Genomic DNA, 17,603 nt, shown 5'->3' with positions numbered 1-17,603 from the left:
AAAAAGAAAATTCAATAAAAAGAAAAAGCGATTACAACCTACAGAGGTGTTGAGGGAACACCTCCAAACAAAACTAAGGACCAACAATCTCCCCAACACTTTCTTTGAAAACTTTACACCCATATTAAACAGCAAAAATGATTTCATTAATGAATCAGAAAAAGCCTTTCTATCCAGAAGGATGCTGACAGGGTACTAATAGAGACGGTTACAAAAATAAACAGTTCCTGTCTTTTCACAATAAAGGCTAAAGTTCCATCACACATTCAAAGCATTCACATTTCTAGTTTTACTACTCATCCATCATTTTTTTTTTAATAATAAACAGAAAAAAGGATTTCATTAATGAATCAGAAAAAGTCTTGCTATCCAGAAGGATGCTGACAGGGTACTAATAGAGATGGTTACAAATAAAAACTGTTCTTGCCTTTTCAAAATAAAGGCTAAAGTTTCATCACACATTCATGCATTTCTCTAATAAAAAGATGATTATGAATAAGAGGTCTGAATAACAGTTATCTACAGGGGTGTAAATCATGGTGGTCATTGGTAGTTCACATTTCCTTCACTTTCTCCAAACCATCAAACTTCAGCACTTTCTTCTAAAGTGTGAAATGAGAAGAGTTAAGGATTCAATGGAAAAAGTGATAAATCTTTTTTTATCCATTGTACAAGTACTTGGGAGTCTCCTGCTTCAGGCCAAGGGAGGCCTGACGTGACATTAAAGGCTTACTGATCCATGGAAAGTTTGATTTAGAATGGATTTGCAAAATTTTATAACAGTTTAGATAATTCTCTTAAATTTCTAAAAAAATGATTGTTCCAATGTTTATATATCATACATCTGTGCTAAATCTTTTTGTTTGTATTGATTTTATCATTGAAACGATCATGTACCAAATATATTTACATATTAAAAAGATATAACAGATTATTGAAAATAGCAATAGGCCAATAGCTACTGCAGAAATTTGTTAAAAGGTACACTGATATAAACTATAAGATCACAAAAAATATAAATGCCAACTAATGATATTTAATGAACATTTCTGAACAATATTAACTTAAGAATGAATAGCACTTGTGTTCCAAACCTGTCAGTAAAAATGGTATTATTGCCATATTCCCACCACAATGTTGAACCTTTGTTATTTTAAAAAATATCACATGTATTTTGCATGTCTATCAGAAAATAAAAACAACCCAAGCAAAAAGAAAAAAATAAGGAAAAAGAGACTGTGGTAGTAGTCACAGAAATCATAACAGAATGGAAACAAGGAGAAAGATACTGATTTATTGAGCATATATGGCAAGATGGTTAATGGCCGGTATGCAGGCTTGAATGGTAGTGTTACTCTTAAACTCACTGTGGAAAGCAAATTCTTTGGTCCATCTTGTCTGCTTAAACCATATCAGGTATGATGCTTGCAATGGTAGTAGGGTAAAGTTTATATGCAATATCCACTTTCAAAAGCAACCTACCTCATCCCTTATATCTGTGCATCCTAATGGGTTAAACTGGAATTTGAGTTTTAGAAGCGGTCTGAGAGATTGTGAAGTACTAAATAGCTTATGCTTGTTCAAAATCCTTGAGGAGGTGTTTCTTTATCTGTCTTCCATAGATCACCAGTGTGGACTACCAGTCTGCTTAAACCATATAAGTATTTACAGAAAGGCCAATGTCGGGCAAAGAAGAGTGTAGAGAAGATGGGCCGAATGGTCCATAGGCTGCTTATTCTTTCTTACTGTCTATGCTCCTTTCTGTAATGGGCCTTATTCTGAGCCCATCTTTCCTATGTTATGTTCTTTGTAATTTTTTGCCCAACTAAGGGCCCCCTTTGTAATTATTCAAATTTAACATAAGACAATAGTGATAGGGTGTTAGAGTGAGAGCAGGTTCGAAACTCTCATACTCTAAACCCTCATTGCCACACTCTCAAAGTCTGGTTTTCTTCTTGGTATTAGAGCAGCCCTGAACTTGGCGTAGGTTCGCATGTGGGTGTAGTCCAGCCGACTGCATGAGAGTGTTCTAGGGCTGGAAGCTTCAGCTCGTGTCGCCTGATTCTTGGAGGTCATTGGAGGGTGCCCAAGACCTTAATCTCTTGGAGAGTGGTTTGGTGACCAGGAAGAATCAGAGAAAAGGACTGTTCGGTTCCTGATTTGGAGCTCAAATCAGAGATTAAAGAGATTGTAAGTTGCACTCAGTTATTTCTGAGTTATATTTCTGTTTTGGGGACTGTTGAAGTGTTCGAAGTTCCCTTGAAACTGTACAGCTGTTCGGCTGTGGTTAATCTGGTTTAACCCAGAGATTTCGGGGTTGGTTTTCTCCCTTTTTGGGACTGTCAAGCTGCCAAAACCTCTTTGGATTCAGTGGTGCAAGTTCTTGCTTCTGTTTGGTTGTTTTTTGGTCCTGTACGGACTGCTCCTGAGGTGTTTCTCACTTGTTGACTGTGGGGCTTTCTCTGCTGCCCACACAGTGTTCGTAAAAAGGCCCCTTAATCACTACGGACTGTTTTTGCTCTTTTTAGGGCACTTGTTGGTGAGTACCTAGAATTCCTGATTAGTAAAGGTACACTTCAATTGGGTGCACAGTGCTTGGAGGCCTGTTGATTACTTCTTGAAGGCTGAACCAAGCCATTTAGTGTCTCGTGTAGACAACAAGGTGCTGCTGCCAAGCTTGGTTCTCACAGCTTCCGGGTGTGGTTTGACTTTGTGTATTGCTGTGTTTGAGGCTGATTTAACACAGTCCTAGCTCATTCTCATTCAGTACACTAGTAGAAGTTGAATGAAACCTTATTTGAAGTGTTTACATGATGAACTCCTCAGAGATTGAGAGGAAGAATGTTGCTGAATTTGGACAAGTTCAGGGAACTCCAGTTGATTCTTTATTGACTGTGACCACAATTAAGCTGGATGGAACCAACTATTTGGCATGGTCACAATCGATAAAGATTTATATATGTAATAGAGGAAAGTGGGGGTTTATCTCTGGAAGCAAGAAGGCTCCCCCATAGGATGATCCATCCTATGAGAAGTGGATGCAAGAGAATTACACTACTATTGGGTGGCTTGTGAACTCAATGCAGCCACAGATTAGCCAACACTATCTATGGATGAATTCAGCAAAGGAAATCTGGGACAGTGTTGCAGAAACCTATTCCCAGAAACTAAATGTGGCTAGAGCCTATAAATTGAGAAGTGATGTGAAAAATTTAAGGCAGGGGGAGAAATCCCTTGCTGTATACTTCTCAACCCTGAAGTCTCTGTGGCAAGAAATTGATCTAATAGAAGTTGTAACTTGGGACACCACCAATGATGCAGAGACCTACAAGAAACTAGTTGAAAGAAACAGGGTGTTTGAGTTCTTAACCGGACTAAACCCAGAATATGACATCACAAAACAGAATATTTTATCCAAGGAAAGTGTCTCATTGTCACAAGCATATGCTTTGGTAAGCAGTGAAGAGAGTAGAAGGGCTGTCCAGGTTCAAGGGGCTGGTATTTGTGAACACTTTGTGAATATGGGGGTCAAACCCAAAGGGGTTGCTGGGGCTTCTAGTGGCCTTGGGAAGAAAGAGATTGTATGTGAGTACTGCAAGAAGCCAAAGCACACCAAAGACAAGTGCTGCAAATTACATCTTGATCTTGTTCCCATTCAGTTTCAGAAAAAACATGATAGTAAAAGGACAGGGAGTGCAAATGTGGCTACTGGTCTAGATAGTGATAAGTGCTATACTGAAGAGATGTCTACTTGTGCACAGTTGGCAGCCATGAAAGTAGAATATGAAAAGTTTGGGAAGATGATCAGTCATCTAGAGGGCATGACTTCTTCTTCCAACCCTTCAGGAAATTCAGCTTCTTCTGCATTTGCTCATTCAGGTATAAGGGCTTCTGCTAATCATGCAACCACTTCAGGTAATCTTAAGATCCCTTGGATTATTGACTCGAGTGCTTCTGATCATATGACCAACCTTTCTACCTTGTTTGTTTCATATGATTTGCTTCCTAGACGTGATAAAATCACTTTAGCCGATGGTTCACTTGCCCCTATTTCTAGCAAGGGAACCATCAAGGCTACAGATTCCTTGTTCCTACCTTCTGCCCTTCGTGTACCTAAACTGAACACAAATTTGTTCTCTATAAGTAGTTTAACCAAGTCATTAAACTGTTGTGTAACCTTCTTTCCTTCCTACTGTGTTTTTCAGGATCTGGAGTCTCAAAAGGTGATTGGGAGTGGCCATGAGGCGAACGGAATATACCTGCTTGATACTCCGGGACAATGCCCTGATCCTCCTGGGAATGTTGCTTTTGGGTCTGTTTCTTCAGAGTCTATTAGTCGAATTATGTTGTGTCATCGTCGTTTGGGTCATCTGTCATTTTCTGCCTTGAGTCATCTATTCCCTGAACTGTTTAAGGGAATTAGTTTGTCCAGTCTTCATTGTGAGTCTTGTGAGTTATCAAAGCATTGTAGAAACAATTATCCTTTGAGCAATAAAAGATCTTTTCCTTTTAATATTGTGCACTCTGATGTGTGGGGGCCTTACCACTTACCCTCTATGGGTGGCTACAAATATTTTATCTTGTTTATTGATGACTTTTCTCAGTTCACTTGGATATTCCTGATGAAATCCCGTGATGAAGTTCCAAGACTTGTAAGGCAATTCCATGAATTTGTTCTAACCCAATTTGAAACTAGGATTAAAATTTTCAGATCTGACAATGCAAAAGAATATTTTGAGAAGAACTTATCCTGCTATCTCTCTTACATGGGGGTTATTCATCGAAGCTCCTGTGTTAGGACCCCATAACAGAATAGAGTTGCTGAAAGGAAAAATAGGCATATTGTTGAAGTTGCAAGAAGTATACTGTTTGCCTCACATGTTCCTACAAGATTTTGGGGTGATGTCGTTCTCACTGCTACCTACCTTATAAACCGTATGCCATCCAGGGTTTAAGTTTCCCTTCAATCTCCTTCATTCGGACAATGACCTTTTTTCTATTCCTCTTCGTGTCTTTGGCTGCACCTGTTATGTACATGTTCCAAGTGTCCAAAGGCATAAATTTGAACCAAAAGCCCACAAGTGTATCTTCCTTGGTTATTCCCCCACATAGAAGGGTTACTGTTGTTTTGATCCGAAGACTGGCACTCGGTATGTCTCAATGGATGTCACTTTTGATGAGCTTTCTCCCTTTTATGGCTCCTCTCCGGAAGGACATTGTCCACAGGGGGAGGATTTGTCATAGGTGTTTGATCTTCCTCTTCCTGTCCCAGTTGAGTCTTTTGATGAGTTTGCTTCTCCTTCAAATGAATCAAGGGGGGATCAGTCGTTCCATTCTCCATGTCCCAGTGTTCTTCCTCCTTTACCTCCTCATCCTATCCACAATCCCAAGGTGTATCAAAAGCAAAGATCTAGAAATGAACAGGTTGTTTCCCTTACAACACATGAGCCTCATACACTTCCAGTCACAGATGAGACAACAGATACTATTTCAGCACCCTTGGAGCCATCCTTCCCTGACCTTGATATTCCCATTGCTGTTAGGAAAGGAAAACGGACGTGCACTGCACACTGCATTTCCAAACACCTTTTTTACAAGTTACTTTCACCTTCATACTTTGCCTATCTCTCTTCTATTTCCTCTAACCCTATTCCCAGGTCTGTGTCAAAAGCTCTTAATATTCCAGAATGGAGGGATGCTATGAGATTTGAAATTGATGCCCTACACAAGAATGACACATGGGAAGTAGTTGATTTGCCTGAAGAGAAGGGTCCAGTTGGTTGCAAGTGGGTCTACTATCAAATATCGAGCTGATGGCACCATTGAAAGGTATAAGGCCAGGTTGGTTGCGAAAGGCTATACACAGACATGAGATTGATGATCTGGAGACCTTTGCACCTGTTGCTAAGATGACATCTGTGAGGGTTCTTCTATCTTTAGCTGCTCACTTTGACTGGCCCCTTTATCAATTAGATGTGAAGAATGCATTTCTGAATGGTGAATTACATGAGAAGGTTTATATGTCTCTTTCTCCAAGGATGTATGGAACAGATATGAAAGGAAAGGTATGCAGGCTAAAGAAATCCCTTTATGGACTAAAACAATCCCCTAGAGCATGGTTTGAGAGATTTAGAACAACACTTGTTAACTTTGGCTATGTGCAGACACAGTCTGATCATACTCTTTTTGTGAAGAGGAGTGGACATCTGGCAGTATACCTCATTGTGTATGTAGATGATATTGTAGTGACAGGTAATGATGTTTCAGGAATTCATGATCTCAAATCTTTCCTCCATACAGAGTTTGAGATTAAAGATTTGGGGGAAATGAGATACTTTCTTGGCATAGAAGTTGCTCAATCAAAGGATGGAATTCTTATCTCCCAAAGGAAGTATGTTCTTGACTTGCTCTCTGAAACTGAGAAGATGGGTGGTAGACCAGTTGCTACTTCTATTGATACGAGTCATAAACTCTCTGCCTCAGATGGGATATTGTTAAAAGACAGGAGTCTTCCAGGGACTTCTTGGGAAACTTCTGTACCTATGCATGACAGCCAGATATTTCATATGCGGTCAGTTGCATTAGCCAATTCATGCATGCTCCCCGAGACACTCATATGGCAGCAACAGAGCGAATCCTGTGTTATTTGAAGGGCTCCCCAAGAAAGGGAATTCTGTTTGCCAAGCATGGTCATATGAAACTTGAAGCCTACACCGATGCTGACTGGGCCGGAAACATTGATGACAGAAGATCTACTTCTGGGTATTGCAGCTTGGTGGCTGGTAATGTTGTTTCTTGGAGAAGCAAGAAACAATCGGTTGTTGCTCGGTCTTCAGCATAAGCAGAATACAAGGCCATGGCACATGGAGTTTCTGAACTATTATGGCTAAAATCATTGATGGAGGAACTTAGGGTTGAGCATGACAAACCAATGATGTACTGTGATAATCAGGCTGCCATCAACATTGCTCACAATCCAATGCAACATGATAGAACTAAGCATATTGAAGTCGATCGACACTTCATTAGAGAAAGGGTCTCTTCGGGTGAAGTATGTCTTCCTTTCATCACATCTGAAGGATAGTTGGCAGATTTTCTCACCAAAGGCATTCCCAAGGCAAAACTTCAGCATGATACTAGCAAGCTTGGCATGATTGACATCTATGCTCAGCTTGAGGGGGAGTGTAGAGAAGATTGGCCGAATGGCCCATAGGCTGTTTATTCTTTCTTACTGTTTATGCTCCTTTCTGTAATGGGCCTTATTTTGGGCCCATCTTTCCTATGTTATGTTCTTTGTAATTTTTTGCCCAATTAAGGGCCCCCTTTGTAATTATTCAAATTTAACATAATAAAATAGTGTTAGGGTGTTAGAGTGAGAGCAGGTTCGAAACTCTCATACTCTAAACCCTCATTGCCACACTCTCAAAGTCTGGTTTTCTTCTAAGAGAAAATAAGAAAGAAAGAATACTATGGTAGTGTACAACAAGGATTATAGGACTAAGGTACAACGTCAAGATTCTTCACAATTTTCTAGTCTGTTGGTATGGCAGGAATATAGGCTTCTTAATCATTATTAAGGGTTAAAAGAATTTCAAGTATCTTGCTAAAGACTAAAACATATTAGAAATAGAATTTTGAAAAGTTGAAGTTGCAGTCTAATCACTTCTCTTCCACTCCAAGTGTGAGCTGAGCATGGTTTCTTCAAAAGCTTTTTTCAATTAGCAAATGACCCAGTAGCTCAGATGGTCACTTGGCGTCCCTCCAAATATGGAGGCATGGGATCAAACCCATGCAACTGCAGGCTATCCAAGATAAGATCAGTCAACATCACATGCATCCTGCTCTGTCCCCTCCCCTTAATCCTCTTGTAATGTGTACTATGTAATACCAAAAAAAAGTTTTTTCAATTACCTATTCAATGAGATCAAGAAGTGTTTCAAGACACATCACCTCTATTTATCCAGTTTTCCCCATATCCCCACTAAAGTATCTTTGATGTCATTAATAGAAAGTTATCACTCATCATGATTAAACACATAAAAAGGTGAGATCAACCTTAATAGGAGTATCAAGATATAACACCATTTAAAAGCATTTACAAGTATCTAGCTTCATGTATATGCATTTGACAAAACAATGGATGCAAATTTTGGATAACTATAATAACAAATAAGTCAAATGCATATGATAAATAATCCAGAATGAAGGAAAAATGGAGTTGTAACAAAATCGAGGATATACGCATGACACTTCAAATGAACAATTATAAACATTTATACAAGTTAATATAACAAAAGATATATCGCTTAGCATTACGGTGCAATCTCTGGCTGACAAGCATGACAATGTGGATTCTATTCTGCGAGAATCCAATTTGTGCAAAAATGCCAAAGGTTAGGTCTTTATCCAGTCTACTCCTCCCAAGACCCTGGATGGGCAGGACCATCATGGGGCAATGGTCCTTTATTGACATGGGAAATTAAGTACTAGCCCCTATGGTATTGAAAAGTACCAAAGGAAGCACTAGTCCATTAATTAGCAGAATTCCTATTTGAAGCTGATTGAGCTGCATTAATTGCTGTGCACTTGACAGGCATGGGTGTGTCGGTGTGCATCTGTGCAGTAGATTCTGAGAAAGGGGAACCGTCATAGAAATCTATATATTGTTTCTTCCTTGAATATGGATTGGGAGGAAGATGAAAAGTAAAAATAAAAAATCGGGAATTAAACAATAAGCAATAAGACATAACAACAAGAAGCCATCCACTTGCCTTGATCACAGAAAATCTGTCTGGTTTTACTTTAAACTCAGCAATTTTTTGAACTACAGTTTCTAACAAGATCCTCATTTTGTGATTATAACCCAACACAATCACCTAAAAATGAAAGCAAGAAAAGTTAGTAAAAAATGCAGATGCATTTACAAGAAAAATAAATAAATTGGCGTTGATAAAAAAACAGTAAATAAATTAGCAAAGCAGGTGGAAAAGGATAATGCTTAGAACATCAGTAAAATCATGATCCTACATCATCCTCAGCAAATCAACTTTTTTGGTGCAAATTTAGGAACATAAAGGCCTCCTAAGTTGATTTACCTACTACAATAAAAATTCTAAGATAAGACTTTCCAATAATGCTAACAAACATGGATGAACACTAGAATAAATATTTCCTGGAGAGAGAATATAAGGTGGAAACGTTGTCCAATGATCAAGAGAACAGCAAATTCTAATAGAAAGTGAAGGTGCTCAAGATCTGGAGGGGGACAAAAGAACCTTCTTTTCGCCCTTTGGATTTATTCTCACTTTTCTCCTTTGAGGACACATGGAGAAACTGGGAATCTGTTGCAAATTCTTCCTTAGTTAAGGACAAACCTGTTGTACACTGGAAGCCCCCAGAAGAAAGCTTCATAAAATTAAACTTTGATGGTAGCAGCCTTGGCAATCCTGTGTGTGAGGATATAGGGAACAGGAGGAAGCAAGAAAATTACAACTTCTAATAAAATGCTTGACACTGTAGATATACATTGCAAGGTATAGAGGAGAGGGGTGTATCACATCATTCTGACCTCTCATTTGATACTCCTTTTTGCGCATGCATACCTATACCATGACACTTGACATATACTTCTGTATTTTCCACAGTGCAGATCCTCAATGTACCTGGGACTCTTTTTTATGATTTAATACAAATCCTTGATCTCTTAAAAAAAAGAAAACACATATCAAGCTTAAAGACATAAACACCAAAACTTGTAATAAAACCCAATTCCAATCCCTCAAACTAACAGCCAAAAGATACCCTCCTAAAAATATAAACACCAAAACCAAATAAAGGCTGAAAATCAGATCAAACCCAGACCAACATCAACTCACTGAAACAACTTTTAAACTTCAAACATCATCTCATTTGACACACCATCAGATCAAACCAACATCAAACCCCAACCAACAAAAAAATATCTTTCTATAAAAACACTTGCTTCAGCTGTATTGTTGGCAGGTAGTAGCCATCCTTTCTACTTAAAATCAAATGTCAGTGCAGGATTAGATTCCTTTCCTAGTAGAAATCTCAAATTACACTATGATGGATGCTCCATTGAATACCCAAGCCTTTTAAGTTTGGGTGGTGCCTTTAGAAGTAGTAAAGGGAAGGTTAGCCATGGTTTTCTATTACAAAACAATTGGTCTTGGAGAATCAATTAGAGTTTAGATCTCAATGCAGGTGTAGGGTTTGAAGCTGAAGTTTACTTTTGACCATGATCAGATTGAGGTAGAGAGAGACTCACAAGTAACTAATGGGGCGCATGCATTACCATTTTGGAGGCCCTTGGGCTCTACCACATTTGATTAAAGAAGCTAAGTCTTTTGCTGTTAGACAGTGTATGCCCTTAGCTCTAATCAACTTGATGTACATTATGACATTTATTGTAAATGAATAAAGTACATATTTGATTCATGTTATTGTGGTATGTTTCTATGTGTTACCCTTAAACTGGACATATATGAGACTCGTGTTAGTTTAGAACCACAACTGTTGGATAGATCTGGGGAGATTTATCCTACCAAGGTTGAAACTGATGTACCGCCAAGTTGGTTGGGGTGGCTTGTCTCAACTGCCAGGGTGAGACCTGAGGTACATGCAATGTGGATTTTCTTGAAACCCTGAGTCGGACCAAATTCCAGTATTGCCCTGGACCTTGGAGACAAATGGGCAAAATTGGAATATTACACCTGACCCCTAGACTCGATTATGATACTGCACAAGGTGTCGGATTGGACTGTCTTTGATGTGCCAATCAGTGGGATCCTTAGAGGGGGTTAAAACCTGGGTATGTTGGGACAGTCCGAGAATTCATCTGAGTGGGTGATCATAGTGACAAGATCAGCCCCTTTGTCGAACAAAGTGAATGATCGGGAAAATGCACTCTCTGATGGAAACCTAAACTGCCAGCAGTGGATTTCAAAAGTGTTTGAAATTTGGTTTGGCAAAATATATTTATATAAAGATATACTTATATATTATGGTTTCACAAATTGTTTGCAAAAAGTTTTAATTCCCGGGATCCATGTGAGTAGAGAGTGCAACACTGTACCTTGTAGCCAAGGGAGAGGTCCTCTCTTGTCGGGCAGTGTTTGATCATTAAGAGCTGAGAGGTTAAGTGTAAGACCATTGAGGGTTATACCTGATGGGCTAATCTTGCATCTGCCCACAATCCTTGGGCCTTCATAAGATGGCAGGACCCAAGGACCATTTAGTGTAAATGTTGGGCCCATTAAGAGCCCATGGTGATGGACCCAGGGATTCACTGTATTTAATAGTGAATTCTGCTAGGCCTTGTAACAAAGGCTAGACTGAACCCATGTGGCTGATGTGTAGATCAATGATAGGGTCCCACGCCATACAAAGAGAGCCAAGCTAGCCAACATTAAAAGGAAGGGATCCTGAAAGCTTAATGAGCCTAAAGCCCATTTCAAACTGGGTTAATTGGATTAATTAAATTAAGGTGGATCTGGGTTTGGATCAACAGATAAGGAAAAGAAGATAACTTTTATCCACTTAAAGAGTCCAGATCCAAATAAAGATTTGGATCAGGGAACTCCTAATTTGATTAGGAATAAGTTGATCTTGAATTGCAGATAAGATAAGGGATTATCCTTATCACTTAAAGAGTTCAGATCCAAATAAAGATTTGGATTAAGAGACTCCTAATCAGATTTGGAGGTTGTCTCTTTAAGGCTATAAATAGAGAGCATGGCGGATCTGAAAAAGACACATAGACATTAGAAAAGACAACTCAGTTTGACTGGTTTTTGCCTTCAGTTCTTTTTCTCCCTGCTCTTGCCGCCCTACCCTGTTCGATCTCCAATTCTTGGAACTGATCAAGATTTGATCTTGATATTGTTTCTTGCTAAAAGAAAATTCTGAAGCTGTGCTCACTACCCCATTTGATTCTTGCTGAAGAATCAAAGGTTCTTGGTGAAGAACTACCTGCTGATCCTGCCTCATCCTAAGTTGTGTCATCTTCAGTGGAGGGAGGATTTGGTACACTTTTTAGGCGTGAACACCTGCGTTGGGAGGAGCTTTTTGCGTGGATTCCGTATCAGGTACATCCCCCCTAATCTTGGTTTCAGATTTGGTCCGGTTTGGTTACAAGAACGAACCTTGAAAATGTAGTTTTCTAAATTGGGAATATGATTCCCGGATGGGAGTAAAGAAATTTTTGAAATTTCGCCTAACCTTCCTACAGGGTTCAACCATCCATATGATGGATCTCCCATCCCTTCATTTGCATCCAGATTTCGAAGTCAACATGTCATTCTGCTGGGTCCCAAGGTTGACTAACTCTCTTGCTTTCAACCATGATGAGGTTGCAGAATACTTTGATAGGTTTGCTGTGGGGAATAGAGAACTCAATTGGGGTGTAATAATTCTGATCTATGTACCATTATACTTCTTATTTATGCTCTCTGTGTACGCTCTTAGTGGTTATGGGAGATCATCCTAGGAGGTCCTATTATTATGTAGATTGTTGCTTTCTCAACAGTCAGGCCTTTCTTTCTGGTTCAGGCTAATAATTATCTATTTTTACTTTACTAATAAAAATTCATGTTATTTGTCCCAATAAAATAAAATTGGCCAAAGATCTAACCATATTAGAATTCTAGTCAAAGTGTTAGAACCACTCAAGTACAAAACTTATTTAGACCATAAGAAACAAATTTGGGAAAAATAAAACAAAACAAGACAGTAAAAAATTTTGGAAATAATAACTACTCTGCCATTAAACACACGCATTCATCACACAAAATATAATCCGTATAGAATGTAAAAAATGAGTAACCTGGAAACCAGTATCTGTCGAGTTTATGGTATAGTGAAGACCAGCAACTTGAGCATCATAAGCTGAAAGATACAGAATAAAGTAAGATCTTTCCCTCAAGAAATTTAACTTAAAGGAGTGATTCAGACGGGTTCAAGAAAATCATTAAAATGAAAGAAAAGTAGCATGTATAATTTAGATATTAAGCTTTATGCAAGAGACAAAAAATAAAAAAATATTCACTTCCAGTGAAACAAAACATAGTGATGTTACCGAAATTCAGAAACAATGGCAGCCATGTAAAAACTTTTAATTTCATTTTATACACACTAAAAAGCTTACCATATTCATTCAAATAGTCCATTAACAGCTGCGTGAAGATATCAGTAAGAACTTCTGCCTCAGGAGAGTGGCTTGCATAGGGACAGTTGAAATCTATCTTAATATATGCCTTTGGGGTAAAGAACATTGTGTCAGGCTTATACCATAACCTTGAATAAGATGACTTCCTTAACAGAACCGGATATTTATCCTGATTGAAGGCCAGAAAAGAATCACGTCATTTGAAAAAAATACTTCTTAAATAAGAAGGTATACAAAGAAATGGTATGTGATGTTTTGACTGTACCTTCCTTTGCACATCTTTAAGTGACAAATCAGTGGGAATGAATACATTGGGTGCTGGTAGATGTAAACATCCATTAGGAGCTGTATCTATCCATTTCTGCAAAAGGTACAGAACATATGATGGACCATCAAGCTTCTCTGCATATTGTAATCAACCAGAACTGGACAGTGAGCATTAAGTCCAGAAAATGATTTGGGGTTTCCTTAAAGGTGCACACCCAACAACTTAGGTGCTCATCTAGGCAACTTAAAAGGAAAAACAATTGCTCTACATTATATTTTAGGGAAAATGAACAGAAAGGTATGACTTTAATTCCCTATGCTAACTAAGAATAATGCAGTGAATGCTTTGCATTAATTTTCCATATTTACAATATGTCCACTTAGTCCTAAATAAAGCATAAATCCCATTTTGTATTACTTGATATTTTATCGGTTAAGAAAAAAAAGAACGTTTCTTGATATTTTTCTTTGATAAGTATTAGAGTTCGGCCTGCCTGTTAGACTGATAACAGTCAAGGAAAAGAGAGAAGAGAGAAAGAGAGAAAGGAGAAGAGTAGAAGAGAAGACAAGGAGGAAAAGGTCTGGTTCGAATGTGAGAAAAATCAACCCTCCCATTCGGCCAGATTTATTTTATATTACTAAAATATTGTGGAAAAATCACATGTGCCCCTACTTAAGTTAGGGACATAGATCTAACATAAGCTTACACATCAACACCTAAACATAAGCACAAAGACATAAATACCCCTACATACTCGACACTAAAACTCCCCCTCAAGCTGGAGAGTATATATGATATTGTTTCGAATGCGCCCACAGTAACCCGAACCAGGAAGAGAAGGAAGAAGAAGAAAGAAAATAAGGGTCTGTCGAAATCTGATGGACTCCCCATACAGTCAACCCCCTTAATCTATATTAGATTCTAATGACCTTTACAAAGACTAAACTACCCTTACTTAAGTGTGGGGCAGAGTGTCTCAAATAAGACTGCAACATAAGCAAACTGCTTAACAAACATAAGACGACTAAACTACCCCTATTCGGCTCACTCTAACACTCCCCCTCAAGATGGAGAACATATGCCATATAATTCCAGCTTGTTACATAGATAGTTCACTTTTCCTGAGCTTAGAGCTTTTGTAAACAAATCTGCCCACTGATCATTCGAGCCCACATGTTCTGTATTTGTCTCTCCAGCAAGAACCTCCTCCCTCACAAAGTGGCAATCAACCTCTATGTGCTTTATTCTCTCATGAAAGACAGGGTTGGATGAGATATGGAGTGCAGCTTGATTGTCACATTACAATCTCATAGGTTTATCCATGGGAAACCCAATTTCTTGTAGGAGATTTCTCAACCACACTAATTCACAGGTAGTGTGTGTCATGGCCCTATACTCGGCTTCAGCATTGCTTCTGGCCACAACCGTCTGCTTTTTACTCTTCCATGTCACAAGATTTCCTCCAAGAAATGTGCAATAGCTTGAAGTAGATCTTCTGTCATTCACTGAGCCTGCCCGGTCTGCATCTGTATACCCAACTACTTCAAGTTTTCCTCCTGGTTTATACAATAGCCCACGGCCTGGAGCTCCTTTCAGATACCTTAAAATTCTAAGAACTGCATCCCAGTGAGGTATACGAGGGTTCTGCATGAATTGGCTCACCACACCGACTGCAAAGGAGATGTCGGGTCTTGTGATAGTCAGATAGTTCAGCTTTCCCACTAGTCGTCTATACCTTCCAAGATCTTCAAATACTTCTCCTATATCACTGCTCAACTTAACATTTGGTTCCATTGGGGTCTCAGTCGGTTTTGCACCTAACAGTCTTGTTTCTTCAAGTAGATCAAGAACATATTTCCTTTGGCACAGATTTAAACCTTGTTTTGACTTGGCAACTTCTATTCCCAAGAAATACTTTAATGTTCCAAGGTCTTTTGTTTGAAAATGATTTTGCAGAAATACCTTTAGTTTGCCAATCCCCAATTTATCACTGCTAGTAATGAAAATATCATCCACATAGACCACTAATAAGATCTTCCCAGCTTTTGAGTCATAGTTGAACACTGAGTGATCAACTTGGCATTGCTTCATTCCAAAACTCTTCACCACTTCGCTGAACTTCCCGAACCAAGCACGTGGTGATTGCTTCAACCCATACATTGCCTTCTTCAGTCTGCACACCATACCATCCTCCCCCTGAGCAACAAACCCAAGTGGTTGCTCCATATATACCTCCTCCACAAGATCACCATGGAGGAAGGCATTTTTTATGTCAAGCTGAAACAGAGGCCAATCATACATAACTGCCAGGGAAATTAGTACACAAACAGAACCAATCTTAGCCACCAGAGAGAATGTCTCCATGTAGTCCACTCCATACAACTGTGAATAACCTTTAGCAACAAGTTTGGCCTTCAGACGCTCCACACTACCATCTGGCAAGTATTTCACAATATACACCCATTTACAGCTCACAACATGCTTACCAGGTGGGAGTGTAGTAAGTTTCCACGTTTGAGTATGTTGAAGAGCAGAAAGTTCCTCCTCCATTGCCCGCCACCATCCAGGTGAACTAAGAGCTTCTTGAACATTGTTAGGTATGGAAATAAAGGACAAAAGTGAAACAAACTGGCGATGTGAAGTAGAAAGATGAGATAATGAAACAAAATTGGAAATGGGATGGAGGGTAAAACTGCGTTTACCTTTCCGTAAGGCAATGGGTAGGTCAAGGTCTAAAGGTTCAGCAATAGGAGCCATGAGAGGATCCGTAGATGAGGTAGAAGCTGGAGGAGGGGCCGGTGTCGTTCGACGTGTATACACTTGTCGGATCGGTGGTCGTTCGGTGGTGATCTGCACTGAATGAGGTGATGAGTCTACTCCAACAACAACATCTAGAACTGGATCACTGACAGGAAGAGGAAGAGGAAGAGGAAGTAAGGGTGGAGACGAAGGTGCTTTAGGACTTGAGAAGAAGGGTACAGACTCAGAAAAGGTGACATCAGGGTAGACATAGCACTTTCGGGTAATGGGATTATAACACTTGAATCCTTTTTGAGTCCGAGAGTAGCCAAGGAAGACACATTTAATTGAGCGTGCATCTAGCTTGTCTATTCCAGGACTCAGATTGTGGACAAAGCACATACAACCAAAGACACGAGGAGTTAATGGAAATGGAGATAAAGTGGGAAACAAGATAGAGAAGGGGGACCGACCATGAAGAATGAAAGAGGGCATCCGATTAATGAGGAAACATGCAGTGAGTATAACATCACTCCAAAACCTTTTAGGAACATTCATGTGGTGAAGAATAGACCAAGCAGTTTCAAGAAGCTGACGGTTCTTCCGTTCAGCTACCCCATTTTGTTGAGGGGTGAATGCACATGAGGTCTGATGAATAATGCCATGCTGTTTTAAATACTGTTGAAATGAAGTAAGAAAGTATTCACGACCATTATCTGAACGGAGAACTTTGATTGGAACACCAAATTGTGTGCGTATTTCAGCATGGAATTTTTGAAAAATGGAAAATAATTCACTTCTTTCTTTCATTAAGTAAATCCATGTCATTCTTGAACAATCATCAATAAAGGAGACAAAATACTTGTACCCATTATAAGACTCTATTTTGATTGGACCCCAAACATCTGAACGAACCAAAGAAAAAGGACTCAACATACGACTCTCAACTCTTGGACTGAAGGACACACGACAATGTTTCCCAAACTGACATGACTCACATTGCAAAACTGACAAATGACTCAATGACGGAACCAATATCTTGAGAGCCTTGAGAGATGGATGTCCCATTCGGCAATGCCATTGTAGAGGAGTAAGTGAAGTCTGAAGAGCAATTGAAGATCCACCATCGTCAAGATAATACAATCCACCAGCTTCATGCCCCCCACCAATCTTCTTCTCCGTCTTGAGATCCTGAAAAACACAAGTGGAAGGAAATAAGGTAACAGAACAATTAAGAACTTTGGTTATTTTACTAACAGGCATAAGATTGAATGGAAACTTAGGTACATAAAAACAAATGATAAGGGCACAGAAGCCAATGTCAACATTAACAACACCACAGATGGGAGATGAGAACCCATTGGCAAGTGTAACAGTTTGTGATGTGGAGGTTTCAGAAAGAGAAGAGAA

The 17,603-nt window shown here is 39.2% G+C and overlaps 1 protein-coding gene across 1 annotated transcript in view; it reads right to left on the bottom strand.

Annotated features, from left to right (window-relative positions):
- Positions 1-17,603, bottom strand: part of LOC104597374 (insulin-degrading enzyme-like 1, peroxisomal) — a 111,631-nt gene that overhangs the window by 4,890 nt on the left and 89,138 nt on the right. The window contains exons 16-19 of the mRNA XM_088891984.1: positions 13,452-13,547; positions 13,166-13,355; positions 12,845-12,906; positions 8,768-8,876 (exon numbers count right to left, since the gene is read on the bottom strand). Coding sequence (XP_088748110.1) covers positions 8,768-8,876; positions 12,845-12,906; positions 13,166-13,355; positions 13,452-13,547 — 457 coding nt within the window. The remainder of the gene's footprint in view (positions 1-8,767; positions 8,877-12,844; positions 12,907-13,165; positions 13,356-13,451; positions 13,548-17,603) is intronic.

Source organism: Nelumbo nucifera, chromosome 7, assembly GCF_055504915.1.
Source record: "Nelumbo nucifera cultivar China Antique chromosome 7, China Antique-T2T, whole genome shotgun sequence".
In the NCBI taxonomy this organism is placed as follows: domain Eukaryota; kingdom Viridiplantae; phylum Streptophyta; class Magnoliopsida; order Proteales; family Nelumbonaceae; genus Nelumbo; species Nelumbo nucifera.
This window is presented reverse-complemented; position numbering and strand designations above follow the sequence as displayed.